This window comes from Ptychodera flava, chromosome 22 (genome assembly GCF_041260155.1).
Source record: "Ptychodera flava strain L36383 chromosome 22, AS_Pfla_20210202, whole genome shotgun sequence".
Taxonomy (NCBI): Eukaryota; Metazoa; Hemichordata; class Enteropneusta; family Ptychoderidae; genus Ptychodera; species Ptychodera flava.
Genome location: NC_091949.1, coordinates 31,441,845 through 31,465,771, shown reverse-complemented (window position 1 = coordinate 31,465,771; position 23,927 = coordinate 31,441,845). Strand labels below are relative to the sequence as shown.

General features: G+C 36.1%; 1 protein-coding gene across 1 annotated transcript; it reads left to right on the top strand.

Annotated features, from left to right (window-relative positions):
• The first annotated feature begins 1,703 nt into the window (after positions 1-1,703).
• Positions 1,704-16,714, top strand: LOC139123190 (uncharacterized). The gene is made up of 15 exons (XM_070689288.1): positions 1,704-1,789; positions 2,304-2,370; positions 3,388-3,549; positions 3,898-3,977; positions 4,806-4,989; positions 5,310-6,621; positions 7,469-7,626; positions 8,900-9,067; positions 9,328-9,510; positions 9,915-10,076; positions 10,686-10,856; positions 11,193-11,402; positions 12,172-12,329; positions 15,293-15,520; positions 15,827-16,714. Exons 1-14 carry the CDS (start codon positions 1,742-1,744, stop codon positions 15,506-15,508), a joined length of 3,279 nt encoding a protein of 1,092 aa, XP_070545389.1. The 5' UTR covers positions 1,704-1,741; the 3' UTR covers positions 15,509-15,520; positions 15,827-16,714.
• The last annotated feature ends 7,213 nt before the right edge of the window (positions 16,715-23,927 follow it).

The window sequence follows — 23,927 nt, the reverse complement described above, 5'->3', positions numbered from 1 at the left end:
GGCAATAGCGATCTCGTGCTTCCCTTCTCACGAAACCCCCGTCCCGTTGCAGCTTTTATTTCTATTATATTTTTCACATTAAAAGGCGAGGTGTATGCACGCTTTACTTATTTGACAGCTGTGTCCAGTTCAGTATCACCCGCCACTACGGAAGATCGAACTGTCACGGTGATATCAGCGCGTCGTAAATGAGACCATTGATGATACAGGTAAATAAAGCTGAACATGCAATTTTCACATACAGTTTTTCTGTCTCCGAAAAAAAAGTCCATTTTACGTGAAGGATTCCACATTATCAAGAATGCTTACGGATTTCAGTGATTTTTTTGCTCAATTGAATAATCGATTACCTCCCGCTTCACATCACACATCGTTTGGTCCGCACAGGTTGCTTAGGTCAACATTGCATATTATATTGCTCCAAGGGAAGGACCCTGCCCGAGTAAACATCCCTTTGCTAATAACATGGAACTATCGGTGTTGGCCTATACGTCACTTTGTAATACGTCTGAACTTGCCACACACCGAGTTTTCGGCCTTCTAACTACGATCAGAAACAGACACAAAACTTTTCATTGAGTAGTCATCTAAATTGCATTTAAAGCGCAAAATACTTTATCCTGATACCAATGAGGCTAAACTGAGACGAGACGATATGACTGATGTAGCAACCAAGCCATGCTCGTGTCATGGTACAAACAATACCGAAAGATTCAATAGACCCCTTGTACCTTGAGAGCCTGAGATAAACTTGCCCATACCAAGTGATTAAACAACTCGCTGTGTCCCATATCGCCGTGGACTGTCTCCAGTCGCTTCAGCCATTGCTAGTGCACTGAGAATGTTTAGCCTAATGCCTTCGCACTCACCCTCGAGCATTCGACTGGCGGATGAAGCATAAAACAGTACTTGCCAGAGTTGTTACGTCGGTGTTTTCATGAGGAACTGTAGACATTCTACATCAACGTGGTGTAGTAGTAGCTTGTCACTCTTCTTGCTGGTCCCATTTATCAATCTGACAAAAAATATTTATTTTCCCAACATTTTTTGTTGTTTTTTTTCGTTTTTACGCTACATCGGTCAAAACAAACTTGATCTTCCCGACTCGTTGGCCATCATGGAATTCAAATCAACAATACGTTGCGGTTCCACCAACTTTACCGTGTATGACGTTTCAAGTTCTTTGCCCCCTCAACAGTATACTGTGATGTGAAGTATGTACTAAAACAGCAATTAATAAGAGTCATACCCTTGTTCCTGAAAGTAGTCGAATCTGCAAATGAAATGGCTAAGGATTTGTCTGAAATGTCAAATCGTCGAAATATGAAGGTCAATTCTTCTCCATATTACAACTGTTGGTTACCAAAAAATGACAAATCCAAATTAACTTGTCACAGGATTTGTTATTTGTAAAAAATGCATGTACCTGTAAAAACTATGCATTGTTCCAAACGTGCCTTCCACCCACAAATCCATTGTAAGTGAATTTTAATGGTAAAAGATTTTCACGAAATATTAATATCTGAATAAAGTAAATACGAAAAACATGGTACTAATGTAAATAAAAGTTCGTAAAAATTAGAAATGATTCGCCAACGCAGCCGGATATTAAGAATAAAAAAAATACTGATTAACTATATGATGTGACATTCACGATACATGTCAAAGTGTATAAAAGATCTTCGTAAACGAGAACGACGCGACATAAAGCTTTTTGCAATAGGACAGCTGACTCTGGATCATGGCATTACTGGTGTTCTCGATCCTAGGACTTCTTTCCTTATCTCAGGTACGTAAATCGCTTATTTTAGTTGGAACATTGGCAGCCGGAGAAACTACCATGCTTCCAGAGGGTGGGCATGATATCAAGACAAAATTTGGCGATAAAATCATGAACTTCAAGTCGAAGTAGCTGTTCTTTAGCTGTTTCTGTTTCTTTGATTTCCCAGTGTTCCACTTGTCATCGCTGCCTGCTTTAGTGTAATGTTCAACATTATTGTAGACAAGTGAATTCTAGTTCGGACATTAATCCATGTACTCTTATTCAATATAACTACATACTGTACCTGCCGTGTTATGTGGACAAGGCTAACATTTTGTTTAAACGTAGGAATGGGAAATGGAAGAAAGAACTGTATAAGCTTTATAAAAGGAAAACGATGAATTGTTTCTGCAAAGTTATAGCGATATGCTTTCCTTTAATTTGCCGTTAAGAGAGAAATGCCTCACTCCTGGAAAATATTTGACGTTTGTTCTGTCTTGCATAGAAATATCAGTGCCGCGAATTTTCTTTAAATTTACAGGCGATCTTCGAAGATGAGGGATATTGTGAAACTGAGTATGTTCCTGAACTCGACGACAGTCGTATAGGCAAGTGTCTGCTCTATTAAGAACTCTCGAAATTACAATGAATCTTTTCGTCATGATGATTAAATACGGGGCATCCATATACGATCGGTGTGCAAAATTTTCTGTTCCTAATCTTAACTTGAAGTCATATGGCACGTACTCTTCAGAGAATAGGTCTTCGTAATTTGTGCGTTTGTAAAATGCAACATTACAAAATGGCCGTTTAGTTGACGAAGACAACATTTCGGTATGCCCTGAATATAGCTGTACGTGTCTTTAAACACTGAAATATGTCAGGCAAATACTACTGTATAAGGTGCTAATACATTTAAATAGGCTATTAAAGTATCAACTTTATATAACTAATGGTGGCCCGTATAGGTTGTAACATACATTTACATTATATGTAAATATGACAATAGTTGCAAGTAATACAGACTTTTAGTATATACGTCTGTTTTGACTTTTTTTCATAAAAGCTATTGATATAATTTTAAAAACCAGCAAAATAATTACACACAAAAAGTACTTGTGACGGCATTCAAAAAGATCTATGGTAGATATAACAACATTGTGATCAAATACAACACCTCGGTCACTCAAATGATTAACGACAGCATTCCCGGCTTTAACTTATTACAGTGATTCATATACATTATCACTTCATGCAATTTAGACAAATTTTGGAACCCCTTCGGACGGGTGTAGCATGCTAGCAGGGTACGCTCACCCATTCCGGACACCTGGTACCACCACTAACTATCAGTGGTTCAGGATGGTCCTACCTAACGTTGTAAATTACAAACGTCTCATGGACTTGCTAATGTATTACCATGAATGAAAATGTTTATTGGACCAGTTTAATGTTATATTACATGGTCAAAAGTTCAGATGATTTATACCACTCTAAACGTCTCAATGTTATTCGTTAAAAGGGACAAAGAAAAAGCTAAAGATTACTACTTTATCATGGAATGAAAACAAATTTGAATGACCATCTATAGTCCTCAAACTCCGCTACTGTTTCTCTTTCCTAAGTTTGTCGGTACCATTTCGAAATCGCCCATGATTACTGTATGACGTATAACGGCGATACGATTGTGAGTGACTGTGAGGACCCAGATGGCAATACCGTCGAATGTGTCGCTTGCTATATAGACGACCCTGACTGTGCTGGCACGGATAAAGCGATATCATTTCGTAAGTACCACACCCGAAAGGGCAGACAAGATGAATAAATACTCCGCTTAGGGTCAACATGTCAACTTAAAGAAAAGAATTTACCTGTGAAGTTTGCACATAAACTACGTTTTCAGTAAAGCTTGTAATCCTTACCTTAAGATTCAATAGTGACTTTGGATTTTTCTACCGGAACGCAAGGTGTGATACAAAGTTTATATCATTGTATGTCATGCAGTTGCCAATTTCTCTGAATTCGTTCCAAAATGACCAGTGCAATTACGATAAATGATGAGCGCAAACGTTTGAGCATTATTCGTGATTTTCCCCAGCGAAAAATTGATCATTAAATTTATCTTTACAAATCAGGTGACGTTAAACTTTCATGTGATGGCGTACAGCGTCGTATAATTTCCGTAAATGGAGCTGTACCCGGGCCAGCAATTAGAGTGAGTATTGAGATATAAATTTTTACTACAACCTAAACGGGATTGATATAAATTTTTACTACAACCTAAACGGGATTAGAACCCCCACACTCAAGGCAACATCGCCTAGCTGCTAGGCCTCACACAAAACCAGTCGGCCACCGCTTTCAGCCCAAAAGAGTTGGTCATAGTAACCGACTTAGATGTTACAATTCTGTGCGCGAGCGAGCAACACAGTGTGCGTTGAGCAGACAACACACAGACACAGTTCACACACATATAGTAATCGGAAAAGCACGAAGCTTTTTACTGAGCTAACAGACAGACTCGGGGACAAGTAAATATCCACCAGCAGAACTGTCCACTCAGGTTAAAGAAAATTGATGTTTGAACAGAAGCTTAAAGTCTTTAGCAGATTTTAACCAGATTAAAGCGCAAAATTTGTAGCTCGGAGTTCCTTGTTACCACCACTGTCCTGGAGAGAGAGAGAGAGAGAGAGAGAGAGAGAGAGAGAGAGAGAGAGAGAGAGAGAGAGAGAGAGAGAAAGAGAGAGAGAGAGAAATTGAAGTACTTAGCACGTATGTATATTATTAATAGGTTGATTTCAAATGATCTTCAACAATACATATAATCCAAACTGAAACCTGAGCAAAATGATACTTGTGACTGGAAGTTTTAAAGTTTATATAGGCACGAGGAAAAAGACACTCCCTAATTCCAACTAGCTGTACTAACATTTGTACATGCAATACAGTCACTAAAATATGTAAGCGTCACCGGAAACAAACTGATCACTTATGGACTTATACTCATTCAATGACTCTTTCACCAACTGATATCACTGTGTAGGTGAAGTATGGAAGTATCGTACGTATAACATTACATAATGCTATGATGCAAGACTCAACAACGATGCATTGGCATGGTGTATATCAGACCAAAACTCCATGGATGGATGGCGTACCATACATCACGCAGTGCCCTATTCCACCAGGTGGCACTTTTGTATATACTTTCTCTGCAATTCCTCCAGGTACGCATATTTTTATATAGAAGAGACCAATTCGAGCATAAGTATTTCCTTTAAGCAACTTTACAAATCGTCTAATCGTTACAACAGCCGTTTCGTATTAAAAAAGAATACCAATTTAAGGTACGAGTTAAAGAGCATTCGGCACTGAAACTTCAATTTGAAATATTATGATATATTTGTTCGCAAACAAAGACTAAACAAAACAAAAAAGATGTGAAAGAGTTTGGATGGGTAGTGATGTACGTTTGAGAACTATATTGTCGTGGCTGCAATCAGTATGAACTCTACTTTGAAATGATTTTTGTATCTTTTAATTATAGGAACATTTTGGTATCATTCTCATACTGGTGTCCAATATACGGAAGGAATGGCTGGGCCATTAATTATTTATGAAGAAGATGAACCAAATCAGAAATATTACGACTTCAATCTCATTGATCTCCACGATGAGCGACATTTGCCAGAGTATGATCAGTTTATCATTATGGTGTCCGACTGGCAACATGAAGAATCTCACCACATGTTCGAGAAACTCTTCAAAGCTGGTGGTTGGTTCATCAATGGTACCAGATTCGATGGTGCTCGTCAATTCGATGGTGTAGAAATCAGTCCTATGCCCTACACATCTGGTTTGGTCAACGGTCATGGACGCTATGACCTAAAAGACCCCCTAAAGCGCACTCCATATTATGGCTATGCTATTAAGCCAGGTTACAGATACCGTTTCCGTGTAATAGGTGCTCAGATGGTTTACTCATACAGAATTTCGATCGATGATCACAAGTTGAAAGTGATCACATCCGATGGTTTTGATCTCAATCCTAAAGATTTTGATTACATTATTGTATCTGCTGGTGAAAGATATGACTTTGTATTAGAGGCCAAATGCGATCCCGAATATACAGAATACCAGGTGCGTGCTGACACCATGCGGTTTGATGAAGAGAATTGTCGTCCATTTAACGACACCAATGCTTCTGTATTACGTTATGGTGACGTAAGTGGCGTCTTTCTTACCGACACTTTGCCACCAGATAGATGGCGTCATTGCAACAAGGAGACAAACCCTTGTCAAACACTCAACTGTCCGTTTGGACACTATCCTTCTTGGTCCGGTGCTGTATGTACTGCAATTGCTGATATGACCCGATCTGCGAGGGAACTGGCTTTAGATCCGACACCCAGCCACGTGTCAAAAGAAGCCCAAATTTTTATGAACTTTGTTTTTGGGGGTGTAGGTGGTATGGCTCTGGGCAAAGCAAAGCCGGGACAAAAACCAAAACCAGCATGCAATGGCAAATCGTTCGTCTTCCCGACAGCACCGCCATATGACCCAACTTCCACTTTTACCGAATGCGAACCAGAATGTGATGCTGCTGATCACCACACCGTGTGTCTCTGTACAAACTATGTCACCCTAACCGAGCATAACTATCAGTTTGTCTTCTCAAGCGTTGGGTCTGGAGGTTCTAAGAATGGCTCACTTCATCCGATCCACATCCATGGACACAGTGCATTGGTGACAAAAATGGGATTTCCAGAACAAGACGAAGATGGTGAATATGTAAGAGCTAACCAGGATCTGTGTTGCCCTTGCCCTGAAAATGAAAATGAATGCTGTTCACTCGACAGGTTGGTTTATTTTCAAGACACATCCAAATAAAAGGAGTTTCGCACGAAAAACATCGAAATATCATACATATAAGAACGCTAGTCGTATTGCATATAATTAAGTATAAATTTTGAAATTACCATTTCCTATTTGTGATGACGAACTGTAAACTTTCTAAGGCACGCACTCTATCTACAGTCATATTTTGAAATACTAAATGTCAGTGAATAAGTTGTGATTACTAATATAGAGGGCGCATTGCTTATGTGATGTCTTGCAACGTGTTTCCCTTTGCAGTATAATGGATTTGTACAAAATAAGTTTCAATCACATTAAGCAGGGATCGTTGAGTGCATATGAAACACATCTTTGATATCATTATAAGTTTTAGGCTTTATATGTATTGGTATGTGCCTGTATGTTACTGAGTGGCCGGCAAGATGTATAAGATATTTAGCAGGCCAGACGAACCCGTAAATCATAACTAGGCCTATTCATCACAACCAACAATAATAAGAAACACGAACATCAGATCGCAAAGCTCTTATTCCACATGTTTGCTTCGGCTCAAGGTCGATAGAGGACTGTCAAAAAGATATAATGTGCTATATATAGTTACACCCAGCTGAGTTATTATTATGAAAGAAAGCTTTCTTGAACAGGTAAGAGACAGCAAATCAAACAGAATTCGTCTGGCACTATCTATTGCGACTAGATATTGGAGTATGAAAGCGTCGCACTGTCTGGCAATGAAGATCTACTCAACTTTAGAATTCGGCCTTCTATTTTATATATGTGTGTAAATAAGTATCAAGCCCTGGCATGTATTGAATGTGTCTCAATGAAATGTATTGGAATTTCCTACAGCGTATTAGTGCCATGTAATAAACCTCGATGGAGAAATGATACCTGGAACGAGGATCCTGATTCCATTCCCATGAACCTCTACAACCCTCCAAGAAAAGATACTATTTTGCTGCCCTCTGGAGGATATGTCATCGTGCGTCTAGAGGCTGATAACCCAGGTATTTTACTTTCTTATAAATGAATACTCTACTAAACGTGGCACACTACAGTACTTGACATCAGCATGTATCGCATATTTGTGATAGAGCATAATTCATTTCTACAGCAATTTATTGACGTTCCTGTATTGTAACTTTTCACAAAGACGTCAAATATGCACTTTAAAAAAGGCAAGTGAAAATCTGTTGAATCTTTCAATGTTTACTTCAACAATCGAATTTCTCTCATTATTTATAGTCGTGGATGTATTTATTGAATTGCCCAGTACATGGAATTCTTTCATGAAATTATTTCCTCACATGTGTTGTGTATTTCAGTTATTTTCCTCTCCAATAGGAATTTGCAATCTGCGGTACCTAACGATGGAGAAGTTAATGACTTCAACTGGACTGTAATGAAGGATGGATATATGCATGTATACATCCATCCATCCATCCATCCATACATACATACACCAATCCATCCACACACACACACACACACACACATACATGCACGCACGCACGCACGCACACACACACATACATACATACATACATATACATACATACATACACATACACACACATACATACATACCTACATACATACATACATACATACATACATACATACATACATACATACATACATACATACATACATACACACACACACATACATACATACATACATACATACATACATACATACATACATACATACATACATACATACATACATACATACATACATACATACATACATACATACATACATACATACATACATATTGTACATACATACATACATACATACATACATACATACATACATACATACATACATACATACATACATACATACACACACACACACACACACACACACATACATACATACATACATACATACATACATACATACATACATACATACATACATACATACATACATACATACATACATACATACATACATACATACATACATACATATTGTACATACATACATACATACATACATACATACATACATACATACATACATACATACATACATACATACATACATACATACATACATACACATTGTACATACATACACACAAGGACGCAACGCATAAGCTTAATCAATAAGGTGAATACATCTCTAAGCTTGGTTTCAGATAACCTCTGGGACAATCCTGTCCTCCAGCAGATCTATCCCCGTGGTAAAAATATATAAGTATTTTTCTATTTGATTTGAAGTCTCAATTTAATCAGTCAAACAATATTACTTGTGTTATTCAAGGTTGGTGGTTCATACACTGTCATATTGAACATCACTTGATGGGTGGTATGGCCATCGTTCTAAACAGCAAGCCAAATGAACAGCCTAGACCACCCGTTGGTGGATGTGGAGGATGTGGCAGTTACGACCAAGACGAACACGATTTCTACGAACAAATAAAGGAACAAGGTGAAAATCATCGCTATCCTTACTCCCTGTTTCGTGTCAATTGTATCATTGTTCGTTTTTAGTTCGCCTAAGTGAATTTTGACAGTTTTGTCATTGTGTTTCAATAATTGTTTCTTTTAGCGGAGTGACATTTGTAAATCAAAGTTCGCATAAATCAGATTTATATAATAGAATTGGTATACACGATCACCTCATGTTGAAAATACTTGAGGCGGTAGCATGGATGGCCGTATAGTGACGAATTCCCAATGTCTTTGCAGAACCCGAGCTGACAAATGTTGCCTTGGGTGGCGTTGCGTCTCTCAGTGCCGGTAGTGATCCTGCCTATGGAAACGATGGAAATACGCAGACCTGCGCCATGTTGGATAGCGAAGACAAGACGTGGTGGAAAGTTGATCTTGGTAACGCCTATAAAGTGTACAGAGTTATCTTGAAGAGACCACGTAAGCTAATCTGTTTTACATATATTGTATTTGTTTCGCAGGCCTCATTATTTTATCTTGAATTTACCTCATTTCACTTGCCTTGACGTATATGTAACGCGTCATTAGCATATAAAACTTTCCATGCACATGCAGGATATTGAAGTCAAAATTGCGCATAAGAGCTCTGCAATGTTTGTGCCCTAAAATATTATCAAAAGTGGGAAAAGAATGATACATGTCCACTTTCGTACCCCTAATTCCATAATATTTAAAATAATTTAATTTGCCAATGCCCACCTTACATGTTATGGAACGCAATGGATATAAACTCTAAGCCTTGATATCGCAGGATTATAGAAAAATTAGATGTAATAATACAGAGATTAAAGATTCTTTGTGTCTTTCATAATTTTGTCATCCAGCCAATAAGTGGAGAGATGATTTGCGTTGCGGTCCCGATTATCCACTCGACGATGGAAGCCCGGCTGAATGTGATCCTGGTGGAATCTTCCCATGTTGCTCCCCCCAAGGCTGGTGTGGTAATACGGATGACCACTGCAATTGTGGCACGTGCATTGACTACAGTAAGTTCAGAAACACCACAGAACATCGATCGATTCCTAAACGTGCAGTAATTTCACTTGGCATATCCACCACACTCCTTTGCGCACAAATTATAACTTACAGAATGTAACATACAGTTACTGAAAATATAATATGATTTTTCCACATAAGCTGTAACTTGTGGCGACTTTTTCAGTATTCTGCTTCTGTATATCACTACTATGTCTAGCCCTATTCTGTTTGTCATGCTGAAATTTCAAGTATGTTTTTGTCAACACAGCTTGTATGTCTGTAGTGATCATTATTTATTATTGTTTGAAATGAATTCTAGTCCGGACTTGAATACAATTTTCCTAATAACAATGGAGATTATACTCATATAGGCTGTTTTAATATGCTAAATACTTGGCATTCAATTACAGTTTAGGGATTCAATGCAGAAAGTGTAGGGAAGACACAAAACAAAGTTCTGAAAAAATAGCCCAAATATACAGCTTATGGAGCTCACATTAAAATTTGTTGTGAAAGTAAACATTTGGGGAGCATGCGGGTATTCTGGAAAATATGACATATTCTATCGTATTATCACAAGAGATAGACGGGGCTTAATCTTTTTCGTTTGCAAACAGCAAGCAAAGCAAAGTGGAGAACGGATTTACGTTGTGGAGCCGATTACCCAGACTTTAGTGGTGAGCCCGGCCAGTGCGATCCTAACGGTGAATTCCCATGCTGCTCGTCGATTGGTTGGTGTGGCAATACTGCTGACCATTGTAACTGTGACGACTGTGCTGACTATAGAGGTAACAAAATTTGGCTAATACTGGGTGAAGATCGATCAATCAACCTCTCCTCTCAGAATTCCAAAAGACAAGCGTTTGTATAGGGATCTGTGTGAGGAGCAATCAGAGTTCAGGGATCCAGTATATAAGACTTTATCACGCTTTCATTATACACCAGTTAGTTAGAAATGCGTAACCGTACATAATTCTATGTTTAGGGTACCGTAACAACTTGCTATAGGGAAGGTTGTATAACTGTCTATGCAGTCATAACATCGTAACATTACTCATTAATCCTGTAGCCTACATGTAGCAAATTTCCCTTGGCCTCCTCACCGATATTCTCTCTTTGTACAGCCGGTGGACTCGTCAATACAGCAGTAAGAGTTGGTTCAGAGGAAAACATCGAAATTCACCATCAATGTGGCGAAGTCTTGACCCCACGAAGACTCATGCAGACGATCACTCCGGTCGATTGTATCTCGCCAATCGTCGGTCGATACGTGAGCATCCAGTCCGGTCGTGGCAACCCTGTCACGCTTTGTGAAGTCTCAGTGATGGCACCTGGTGAGTGCCCTTCACTTTCTAAGGGTTAAAAGAGAAAATTATAACTAATGAAGAATGCGCCTTGGGGAAAGCCCTTCACTTTCTCAAAGCGTTACCAAACGTTGGTTTGCTGTTGCTTTCCTTGACCCAGTCTGTGGTTCACTGTTTCCGTCTTCTTCTTTTCATGAAAATAGGAAATGTAATTTTTCTCCCGGACAGTAAATCGATGACATACCTGCCTTTTTGAACTCTATGTATCCATCCGGATTTTGGATAATTTGTTTCACGCACCCAAAACAATAACAATGATCCCTGTGTTGTTTATCTTTTGTTAAATGAAAAAAAACTTTAAATATTTAATATACACTCAGTACTATTTGTTACCGTTAAACTTCCGAAGTATATACCTGGTTTTAACACAATTTGAACTATTTTGCGATAGTTAAAATAGGACAAGACATTTCAAAAGAAATAAACTTTGATTGTTTAATTTGATCTCTATGTTCGTCACATCAATTATTTTGTAAATTTGAGGAAATTTCGTTTAGTTTTCACGTGCTGTCCTAAGAAACGGTGCCTATCCACTAAGCTAAGCTAAGCTAAACATAAACGTAAAGACGGTATCGTTTCCAAAAATATGAACCAACGGCGATTCATTTATCTATGTTCATGCTATACCGACGAAGCTTAAATGAGAATTACTCATTTAATAAAAATATAGGGTTGGGAGAATAATTTATTATTTTCGGCAATCAATTGACATGAAGCATGTGATATGAATTCAATGCAGAAACTCCTGTTGAACAACCAACATTCGATTCTGGATGTGGCAGTGCACACGATTTGTCCGGCAGACATGGAAGTTTCTCATCAATGGATTACGACGGAGCAACTCTCTATGAAAACAATGTACACTGTGAGTTTACGATCACCACTGGACCGAGAAGGGTAAGTATAGAGATAGAAGTGTACGATACGCTTTGCAGTGTAAGGAATTAAAATATCAAGAAACGATAATAATTTGAATGTCGACCAACGATTTCTACGTAAGTGGGAATAAAAAACCCAAATAATCGTGTGTCCACTGACGGAAAAGCTGATAAAAACGCGACACAAAGTCAACTATGACTTGTTTGTTTATATTATAGACTCACAAGTGTATGTACCATGTCCATCATTCGTCAAGTTAGCTCAAGTAACTTTACGTGAATGGTAAACATTTTGATACGCAAATAGTGACGATTATATTCAGAAGCCCTCATTATAGCTACATGTTGAAGTTTAAAAACAGCGAAAACTGTAAACTTTCACGGTCAATTTTTCCGACAACAAAAAGAACATGTAATAGTTTTATGTTAGGCTGTGTTCACAAAACAACGGTGGGTAGGGGAGCCTGGAGGAATCGGGATTGAAATCTTATCATTTTCAGACCCTCCTCAATAGCCTCAATAGATTTTCAAGCCCCCCCATCAAAATGATTAATATGATTTTCACGCCTCCCCAATTATCACCAAGCTAAATATTTTGGGGACAGTTCTGCTTGCATATGTTTTACACTACCTGTAATTAGTAGTTTGTAGATCCATATTCCTACAGCAAGTTTTAAATGCATCAATGGACTGTTCGGATTTTTCAGTCTACGCCGACTTGAGTTATTAATCCAACTGTGGTCGGAGCACATAAAATAACGATCATGATAGAATATGCAAATTGTTTATTGATGCCAAATTATGAAAAATTGAGCACAGTAACCTGCCAAAAAGTACTTTTTTCAAACCTATTAGATTATATGACTTAGACGCTACTTATGAGAGTTTTACAAAATTGACAACAAAGGAAGGCTAAAATATTTCATCATACAAACATTTTAATCTCTGAAATTTTGGGTGTAATAATGGCAAATTTATTTAAAATAAATAATTCAATTTAGTCACACTGTTTTTCCATTTTAATTAGAGTCTTTACTGTTCAAAGTTTGCTTTTGTGTTATTTTACGATGAGAATGAAAATTTAGAAAATGAAGCATGATGACCCATTTTTCTTTAATATTTGATAATTCTCATATGCAAGAATTCAAAAGTCCCTAGTAAATGTCAAGTCTGCTGGTCATCCATGTGTTGGACCCCTGACCTGATATTGTGTACCAGTATGTTTCACTGTCATAAGCGTCATATGACCAAAACTCTTCTTCAACTACTTTAGTCAGAGCTATCTCTTTATCTGCCGGTATGCCGTGACACTGCATGTAGGCAGTAGCAGTGCAGTAGCTGTATTTACTTTGATAATTTTGACAATATTTTGTTTCATTTTATACAACTGCGTTCTTGTCCTACTCTCTACAGCATGTTGAACTGTCCAGTATTCAGTTATTACCCAATATTTAAGCATATATACATACATAAATATAAATATATTAATAAATAAATAAATATTTATATATATATATATATATATATATATATATATATATGTATATATATATATATATATATATATATATATATATATATATATATATAATATATATATATATATATATATTATATATATATATATATATATATATATATATATACAAAATGTATACAATGTGCCCTCCCGGTTATCACCATAATGGCTTTATGGCAACCTCTGAACTTGGGCACAGAGTGTACGGTTATAAATATATATATATATATATATATATATATATATATATATATATATATATATATATATATATATATATATATATATATATATATATATATATATATATATATATATATATATATATATATATATATATATATATATATATATATATATACATACACCACACATATATCGATCACAGCCACCCGATGAGTGTAGGCGGCTCTGCAGCCTATACGAAACAAATTTGTAGTGGAAATGTAATATTTTAGATTATCCTGATCAACTCAGTTGTATATATATATATATATATATATATATATATATATATATATATATATATATATATATATATATATATATATATATATATATATATATATATAATTAATATATATATATAATTAATATATATATATATATATATATATATATATATATATATATATATATATATATATATATATATATATATATATATATATGCACGCTTTTGTCGACAAACTGAATATTGCTGTAGGGGACAGCAAGAAAGTATTTGATATATATATATATATATATAAGAGGCTTACTTGTTTTTTTACGAAAATTAATAAATTTTTTTTTGTTTTCAAGGTAAAAGTAATAAAATGTAATAAACGTGATGAAATGCGACAAAATTGTTCTAGATCTTGACATAGTTAAATTTTATTCAATTTTCATTGAGTTATCTACCAAACCTTGGAATCTTGAAAAGTAAAAGGGAACCAAAATTTTTAAAGCCCCCTATAGGCAGAGCAAAACGTTCAAGTTCCCCTCTACTACCTCCGAAGTTTCCGAATCCCTCTGAATTCCTCCAGCGCCCTTGCCGTTATTTATGAACGCAACCTTAAAACTTTGTTCGATTTCCACAAATCATGTAATATACGTTTAATTTCTGTGGCAATGCTGAATAGTGGCGGACACACGTCTTGCATTGCCAACAAAAGTAATAAATGTATCAGTTCATAATAACAAAGTCTGAAACCAAGTAGTGAAAATAATACGCAATAGTAATTGACAGCGCTTTAGCTTTTCTGAATAGGTTATTTCGGGATCATAAACTTGTAAGGTTATATTTGACATTGAGTACTTTCGTTGTTTCAATATCAGCTACATGAACCCAATAACAACGAGGAAACATTGCAAAATATATTCGACTGACATTAATTCCATACAATACGCAGCAAATCGATTGTTATTGACGTTTTGCTTATTTATTGCTTACACTTTAACCGATTGATTTATTTTGAATTTAGAGAATTGAGCTTGACTTTGAGGCATTGGACTTGGAACATGGATCTGACTTTCTTTATGTAGTTGGGCCAGAAGGCGAAGAGATCAGCACTTTCACGGGTTCCACTGTTCCTGACACACTGCAGACCGACTTCAGAAAGGTCACTGTAATCTTCACTACAAACGGAAGTGGACAACGTACCGGCTTTAAGATCAACTGGAAAGGGCACAAGAACTAATCGTTAAGGAATGTGAGTTATTGTTCCATTTTGTGTTAAAGGCAGATAACTAAATCGAATGGCTCAGTAATGGCATTTTATGACAGAATCATTTTAATTCGGAGCGAATAAATATCGACATTTTTTTAAATGTTTCAAATGTAACTTTTTTTGTTCATCCAAGTGTTTGACGTGTTTCATAATGAATGGACTGTCACGTTAACTCAGGAGATCATCACCAAGTTTTCGGAAGAATGTAAGCAATGCTGTATCTATAAGTTGGACATTGCTGTTATCAAAACAACTGAATTTTGTCCTTTTGAAAATATTCGTTCGCAGATTTACCAAGAAGAAGATGAGTATTGCAGAACACATCGGAACCGTTCCTTATCCAACAATTTTCAATGTTTAAAGCTAATGTTTCACAAAGAGTAATTATTACATGGTAATAAATTAATGAAACAATCATGCCATTTCAATTCAGAAGGCAATAGAAAATGTTAGTATAAATTGTTTGGGCAAGAAAAAAATAATCACACTTGTACGTTAGGTTTTGTTATGTTTTTTCCTTATTCTTTGTCCCATTCTATCAACCGGGTTTCTCAGATTGATGAAATAGCTTTGGGTGCGGCGTAAGACATTGCAAACATACATGAGAATACATGCACCTACTACCAAATGTAAAATTGCCTTTGTTAGACCAAATGGATATTGGTCTCCCGGAACTTACATCTACTGGTGCAGGCACAATTGCTTTTTCCTTACTATTTGCATTTGTATTAATTGTATTAATTTCATTTAATGGCAATTTTATAGTGAGATGGTTTAACTTCTCACAGCTATGAGTCATCTGATGAGTCCGTGCATCAAGACGGCAAAGTTACCACTGGTTATTTATTTATCTATTTATTTATTATTGCAAATATTACCTACTCTTTTTACGATTTCCTAGTTACCTCTTTACGCAGTCAAGTTAGCAGGTTATGATGATATTTATATTTTTGATGGGTGCCTGTGAGTGTCTGTAAAGATGATACGATCTGTCAAATTTGTCAAAGTTGAGTAAATGAATACAGTGAAGACCAAAAAAAGCCGACTTATTGGTAACCTTAAATAACAAATATTGAGCACTGGTCAATCTTTTTTTGCATGCCTCGTCCTTCAGCGTATGTGTGTTCACAAATTAAATCAACAAAAAGAAATTAAAGAGATGTCTACAACATTGAACTGAATGTCTTGTTGTTGTGTTATGAAATCGTAGATGTTGTGATATTTGAAAATACTGTGAGAAGGCCGTATGATAATATTTCTCAAAGACACGTTGATGTTACCATGTTTTGATGGTTAGTGTTCTGTATGTGTATGTTTTGCTTTCTTTCGTTCAAATTGATATCCGATTTGGCGTACCGAGGGTGGTGATCATAGAGCTGGTGAAAACGAACTGACAAAATGGTCAAAATCGGCATCGTCGCATAAGAATCGCATCAATACATCAAAAGATACTTTTTTGAAAGTTGAAGTAGTCATTACAGTCTAGAGGAGCTTAAACGAAAAACATATCCCAGTATGCTCCGGATCCAAAGCCAGGTTCCTTGTAAACCGAGTCATATCAGCAATTGTAGTATATATAGCATCAGGCTAAGAAGGGCTGTGTCCAAATGGACAGTGAGTGAGTGGCATTGATTTGCCTTTTCTAAAAAGTGAAAGAAACAGTGAATGTCGGGGTAAAGCGCCACTGACGGTAAGATAAGGCAATGCTGATCGGTCTCATCCAATGGACGACGATTCTGCTCTTCAAACCATAAACCAGTGCGTAGCATGTATTATGCAAATTAAGGATCGCGTTTGATCTCTAACACTTGGTCGTATGATTGTGGCGAATGCAATCGAAGTATTTATGACTGGATGAGCATTATCCGACAGCACTACCTCTGATCAGTCTTCGTCGATCAAAATTCTCAGGAAATATAGGCCTATTGCCTATCTTTACACTGCTGCCTTGATGAAGAATTTGCTTTTATCCTAATAGTATCAAACGTTGGACTAGCCGTGCGCTGAATTAGACACGGTCGCATAATATTTAACAATCCGAAGGACGACTACCATGAGATGCCATGTATTAACCAGCTACGATTACCAAACCCATTTGCTTTAAGATTCTCATCCCTCTTTGATATCAGCTGAAACCTAAATTGGTACAGCGGACAGACTGTATGCGACAACATTAAACATACAAACAAAATGTTTGAAGGGAGATGTACATCCTTGCATCCTTGACGATATTCAGGATTTGACTTCAATGACAGAGTTAAAAAAAGGGAACTGAACATATACCTGATGGAATCACATCGAATGCATACATAAACATGGCTCTTCAGGTAGTATGAGCCTAGAAAGTGAAAGACATACGTTTGCTCAAACTTTTCTCAATGAATCTTTCAATCACACTCTTTAAAATAAAGAATAAAAATCGGGGTTCACCGTGCAAATCTGGTACTACAGAAACAAGTTACTCAAGGTTTACTGAAATTTAAAATTCAAAATGGACGCCATCCGTGTTTTAACCGTATGTTTATAAATAAAATTTTCGATTTCGAGCTTTAAATGCCTACAGTAATTTAACCATTCTACCGCGTGAGGCGCACTATCGTCGCGTATTTTTGCACTTATTTTGTTCATTTTATTTTATTTAGAAAAAAAGGGTTAACGCGGCGGGTCTGAATTGACACACGCGAGGATGAGAAATAAACTTTTTGTTTTTCTTAGCCTCAGGTAAAGGCACTTGAATTGTGATCACAAATTTTGAACACTTTGTCAACATTGTCATGATATTCCTAATGTCAGTCACTAGATTATGCAATGGTCATCACAGTGTAGCAATTTCTTTCAATACGTATTCCATGGAAAACAACTCAAGAAAACACTGATATCACACACCAATTTTCTCGGTATAATGTTTTATTGTTTGATTTGAAAATAGAAAATTGATAATAATTAGCAGACATGGGTAATATCGTTACTGAACTAGTGAACTAAATACCTAATTTTTATAGCATCCCTAGCTTCGATGATAATCGGTAATTTCAAGTTATTATTTAACACATTGATGCATGCAATCAAGCCAGGAAAAATGACATTGAGCTTCCTTGGTTGAACACTTTAAGTCAGATACATGCTCATGTTGGGTCTTTCGTGAAATAATGCAGCAGCATTTTTCGTCCCTTCTTTGACAAAGAATTAAATATCGACAACATCAAGATAGGATCGCTGACTACCTAGTCACACGATTGTATTGCGTGCCACATAAAGACTTGTTAAGCTTCTGCTGCAGACCATACTGTTCCGAAATGTGTAGACACACTCTCGAAGGTTGTTCTACACGGTTAATATTTCAGCAGTATAGTACGTCACATTACTGATGAGTTGCACACAGATTATATCACAACATCGTTCCTTTTTATGCCTTCTTAAATGATTTCCATCGGTAATCTTTTTGAAATGCATTGTTTCATCTACTTTGCGATTACCATTTCATCATACATTACACAATTTTAGTTACTGCCACTAAAAATTACGGCTGGCCGTTTTATGAATTAAAATCTGCAAATACAGAACTATGCAGCTTTAATGGCATTACATTTTAATAAATTACTGCTGTTAGAATATTGTTAAAAAACCTACCGGCAATCATATTTTTTCATATATAAGGAAGAATAATCAAAGATTGTACGTGCGCATCAAACGACATTAAAACGCCCAAAAGCGTGTCCTCGTATTCGCTTTGCGTTGATGACACATCCAGGTCACTTGTATTGGATCATACAATAGCGCATCACTGTTCTAATTTGCTATTGTATTTCAAACAGGACTTTAGCGGGTAACAATCAGCGGATAATAAAATAAGGATACACAGCACCAAATATATCATCACTATGTGTAGAGCCTTTGAAGCTGATTGCTTACTAGTTGCCTGAATATATGCCAAATATTCTAATCTTGAGATGGAAGAAAGATGTCATATCGTTGGTATTGATATTGTATATATTTGTCAATGAATAAATTTGTTTTAACATATGAACAGATTGCACAACTCTTCGAAAAAATGCCTAGCTAACGGATATTTTACAGTTAGTAAGCCATAGCCTAAAGTTGTTGTCCTGGCCATGACAGTTTTCAGGAAAATGTGATGCTCTTTTAAGTGGCTAGCAAAATGCGTGTTTTGCTTAAGAGAAACCGAATTTAAATACATGAACAATGTGCTAGCAAAAATCGCAATTCTTTAGAAGAGTATAAAACATAACCCTGTCTGCGTGATTTGAGATAATAAAGACTTACAGTTTATTGCTAGTTAAAATTGTTTATTTTCTCGGTCTCGTCTGGGTTTTCAATTGATCAAGAAACTATACGATATTACGATTAGAATTGTTGAGACTTCTCAGAGACTTCATCTAAGATTTTTCCTCTCGATCATTTCATTTTGTCAAATTCTTTGGCCCGATGGGTGTCTGGGAATAGTTCTGCTTTGTATATTCAGTTAGTTACCGCCATCAAACAAAACGAGAAAAATAACGGTGACGCGACTTTGAAAACGCGAAAAACGTTTCCAAAGAAAATCCTAGCACATAAATTTCGCCAAATATGTTGGTCAATTTCTAAGTTCACTTGCACGCATGCAGACAATTGTATCTGGCGTCTATTTTGGCTCTTCGAGAAAGAGCAATTGGCATACCCAAAGAATACTTATAGTAATCAATTATTCTCTTAGGGCGCCTTTCATGATTACTTTTAATATAAATGTACCCTTGGAATGATGCTGAATTGTTTTAAAGCTTAACATTGACCCTTGTTTCTTCATCTAGCCTGTAAACTTGACGACGAATTGTAAAACCGACTATAAAATTCTCAACTTGTGTCCCGGATGACAGTTTCATTTAGAATTGATTTTTTAGTGATATGAGACAGTAGTAATAAGTATGTCCTGAAAATTCACAAATGTAGTTATAGCATTTGAGTGTTGATAAATAAGAGCTGTGATGTATAAATGTTTGCAATTAACAATATTCATAATTTTCAATTATAGGTTTCAGCATTTTGTTCAACATCTATACCTTTGAATATTTTAATTTGTAAATATTCCATGTGTATGGAAAATATTATCACGTGCTTGCATCGTTGGTTGTAGCACATGCGAATCACAATGAAAATATTCTTATTAATAATAATAATGATTAATATAAGTATCATATAGAAATAATAACGCGAATAATAATAGGTTCAATTTCCGTGAAAATTTCACCATGAGGGTATTTTTGGTCGAAAAGACCAAATGTGATATCGATTCACTGCCCCTGTTTCCATGGTAACCATTTTAGGGGTTTAAATTTCAGTTTTTCTAATATCCCATGAAAAGTTACTTTGATTGATATGAAAATTATCTGGTGGGGGAGTTCGGATCAGAGAACACAAAAACCAGACTTATTTTAATGTTTCGAGTTCCCATGGTAACTATATTGGGATTGAAAATGTTACATTTTCCATAATTCCTATTAAAGAACTATTGATTGATGTAAAAATTGATAATAAGGGTTTTTCTGGTTAGCACACCAAAAAAATCACACTCATTGTAATGTGAGATGTTTTCATGGCAACCATTCAGGAGTACAAATTACCAGTTTTTCAAAGATTCCACCTAAAATCCAGTAATCAACAGAATGTGTTATATCAAAGAGATATTTTGGGTGAGAAAGACAAAATATCCAGTGTAAAGATCGAGTAATCAACAGAAGTATTATATTAAAGGGATATTTTGGGGTAGACAGACAAAATATGATATCCATTTTTACTACCCTGTGTTTCCCTAGTAATCTATTTGCATTTTAAAATGTCATTTTTTTTCCAAAGTCCATTAAAAGTAATCCCAGTTACTATGCAAATGTTCTCCTAAGTGTATTTCTCACAGCATGAACTCCATGTTCATTTTTGTTTTACGTCGCCATGGTAACCATTTTGGTAACCACAGTTTTTTTTTTATTTAAAACCATAGACCCTTGAGAAAATCTATGTTAAAACATAATTTACTGTTCTTTATTTATTTTATTGATTTCTGAGTAACAACTTTTAACGTTTGTTCTATAATAACAATAATTGTAATGTCTTTGCCTTCATTCTAGGAAGCATAATAAAGATAATATATATTGGGGCCATTCTGGTCAAAATTGTTTTCCATTAATTTTAGTGTGTTGAATTAATTTTATATAGACCAGAAATAATTTTCCTTGCATTTCTATTTTTGTTTCATGCAGTCATTCCAAATGAGTGTTATATAGTATAGTACTAACTTATTATGCATTCATCAAATCAAGTTTATGCTTTCAAATTAATTTTATGTGCTAAAATTAATTCTACTAGTATCCAAACCCGATTCCCCGTATCACCCAATGTACCATTATTTATCACAAGCAGGAACAGTAGCGCACAGTTTTTTCGTTTTATTTAAAACATAATTCACTGGTACTTATTTATTTTATAGATTTATAATTAACGACGTATTAATGTTCATTTATAATGATTTATTTTGATTTCTTTGCCTCATTCCAGGAAGAATAATGAAGACAAAGTATTTCTGATTATTTAACTTAAGTAAAATTATGGCCATGTAGTGGTACATTACTTTTTGTGTGACCTGGCGTGAACCCATAAACTCTATGATTTGCTAGATCTCCCCTTCCCATGGTAGCAATGGCCGAATTTGAACACGGTCCCTGTATACCTTTAAACATTTTGTTAAACCCAGCAGGCCAAGACAAGGGGGAAATATTACAAGTTAAATGTTTCATGTTTAATACTGCCCAGGGCTCAAAATTAACTTTTTTTCCCTGGTAGTCCACTTGGGCTACCATTTTCTGAAGTTGGTTGCCCAGCGGCTGGTATTCCATGCATATTCTAGATCAGGGGTATCTTCTTTCGTTAACCAGACAAGAGAGGGCTATTTTACAAGATCTGCCCATGAAGTGAATTTTCTAGTCTTTTGATGTGTATACTTGCACACCTTCATACCCAAGGAAACAGGTATAATGAACGACAGTGGGAGTTTTGCGACCTATGAACACGTTTCACTATCAGAGTTGTATGCAAATTTTAAAAGTCGCCATGACAACATGAAAACAATATGGCCTTTTATCAGCACTAAGACATACTGTAGCAGGGCTAAAAATATACCATGGCCCTGCTGTTGGGAGGAGGCGTAATTTCCGTGTCATTGTGATTGATACATTATTATCAAAATGCAACGAGAATGCGTTTTTATTGCCCATCGTTTCCCTTGCCTGTCATTCAAGTACGTCAGTTCAGATATTGAAACTTTGTTGCAAAGTTCCACGGCATGGCCGGTCGTCTCCAGAACAAAGTCATACTATGGCAAATTTCTATGCCCAGCTGGGTTTGACTGCATTTATCTAGCTCGTCCCAAAGTGACAGACGCATCTTTCAACCTTTCAGCTTGGTGAAAAACGCATTTATTGATTCACCTAAGGCCACTGGATTCGCTTGTTTTTGCACAAGTGCTACATGGACATAGGAAAAAGTTGTTGAATACTCACTGTTTCAGTGAATCCGACATGATGAGAGTTCTCAAATCAAAAACTGTTGCCATGCTCGAATACAAATGTCTTCTCATTAAATTTCGTCATTGTTATACAAGAGTTAGCATTCCAAAGTCTGTCACCCTAATTTTTCAAAGTTTGGAGAAGGGCGGCATTTCCATCTGAATGATTGAACGACGTGAAACGCAAAATTCCATCGCATACAATCCGGCAATAATATAGGGTTATTCACAAAATACGGCCCTGTATGGACGAGGGCTCAGTGAGTGACGTATTGGACGAGCTGAAGGCAAGTCTGCAAGTCTTTGCAAATGTCTGCAGCTTGTTACAAATACAACAAAGAAAATTTAAATATTCATTAAGTTAACATCTATATTTACGATAATGATAATTGACGACACACGGGATACACTGCCAAATCGTACACATACCTTCAAAGAGTAGCTTAACTCTACCATAGCCACTCAATAAAGCGTACGACGTTCTTGTGACTATTATCTGAAGTTGTAAACAACTCTACGAGAATACTTGGGCCGTTGCTCACCGGCGTTTTTCATTTGGTATCTTTCAGCACTACGTATTACCATTTAGTTTGAAGCAGTGTTTATAAGGACATTCAGAACTGAAAGGCTGGTACGTGTATTAATTGAAATCTGAAATGTCCGACCCGCTAATTGAAAATATAGTTCGTAACACGATTCAATGACTAATGTTAACATATTCTTTCAACCTACCAGCAATCTTTCGCTGTTTTACATACCTAGAAGAATCACCAAACAATGGTGCCTCAAACGATTTTAAAAACCAAAATCTTATATTGCTTTGTATTAAACACTCAA

Coding starts and splice junctions, on each gene's coding strand:
- LOC139123190 (XM_070689288.1), top strand. CDS start 1,742: ATGGCATTACTGGTGTTCTCGATCCTAGGACTTCTTTCCTTATCTCAG. Junction 3,978..4,805: donor TACCCGGGCCAGCAATTAGA/GTGAGTATTGAG, acceptor ATCACTGTGTAG/GTGAAGTATGGAAGTATCGT. Junction 10,077..10,685: donor TGGCACGTGCATTGACTACA/GTAAGTTCAGAA, acceptor GTTTGCAAACAG/CAAGCAAAGCAAAGTGGAGA.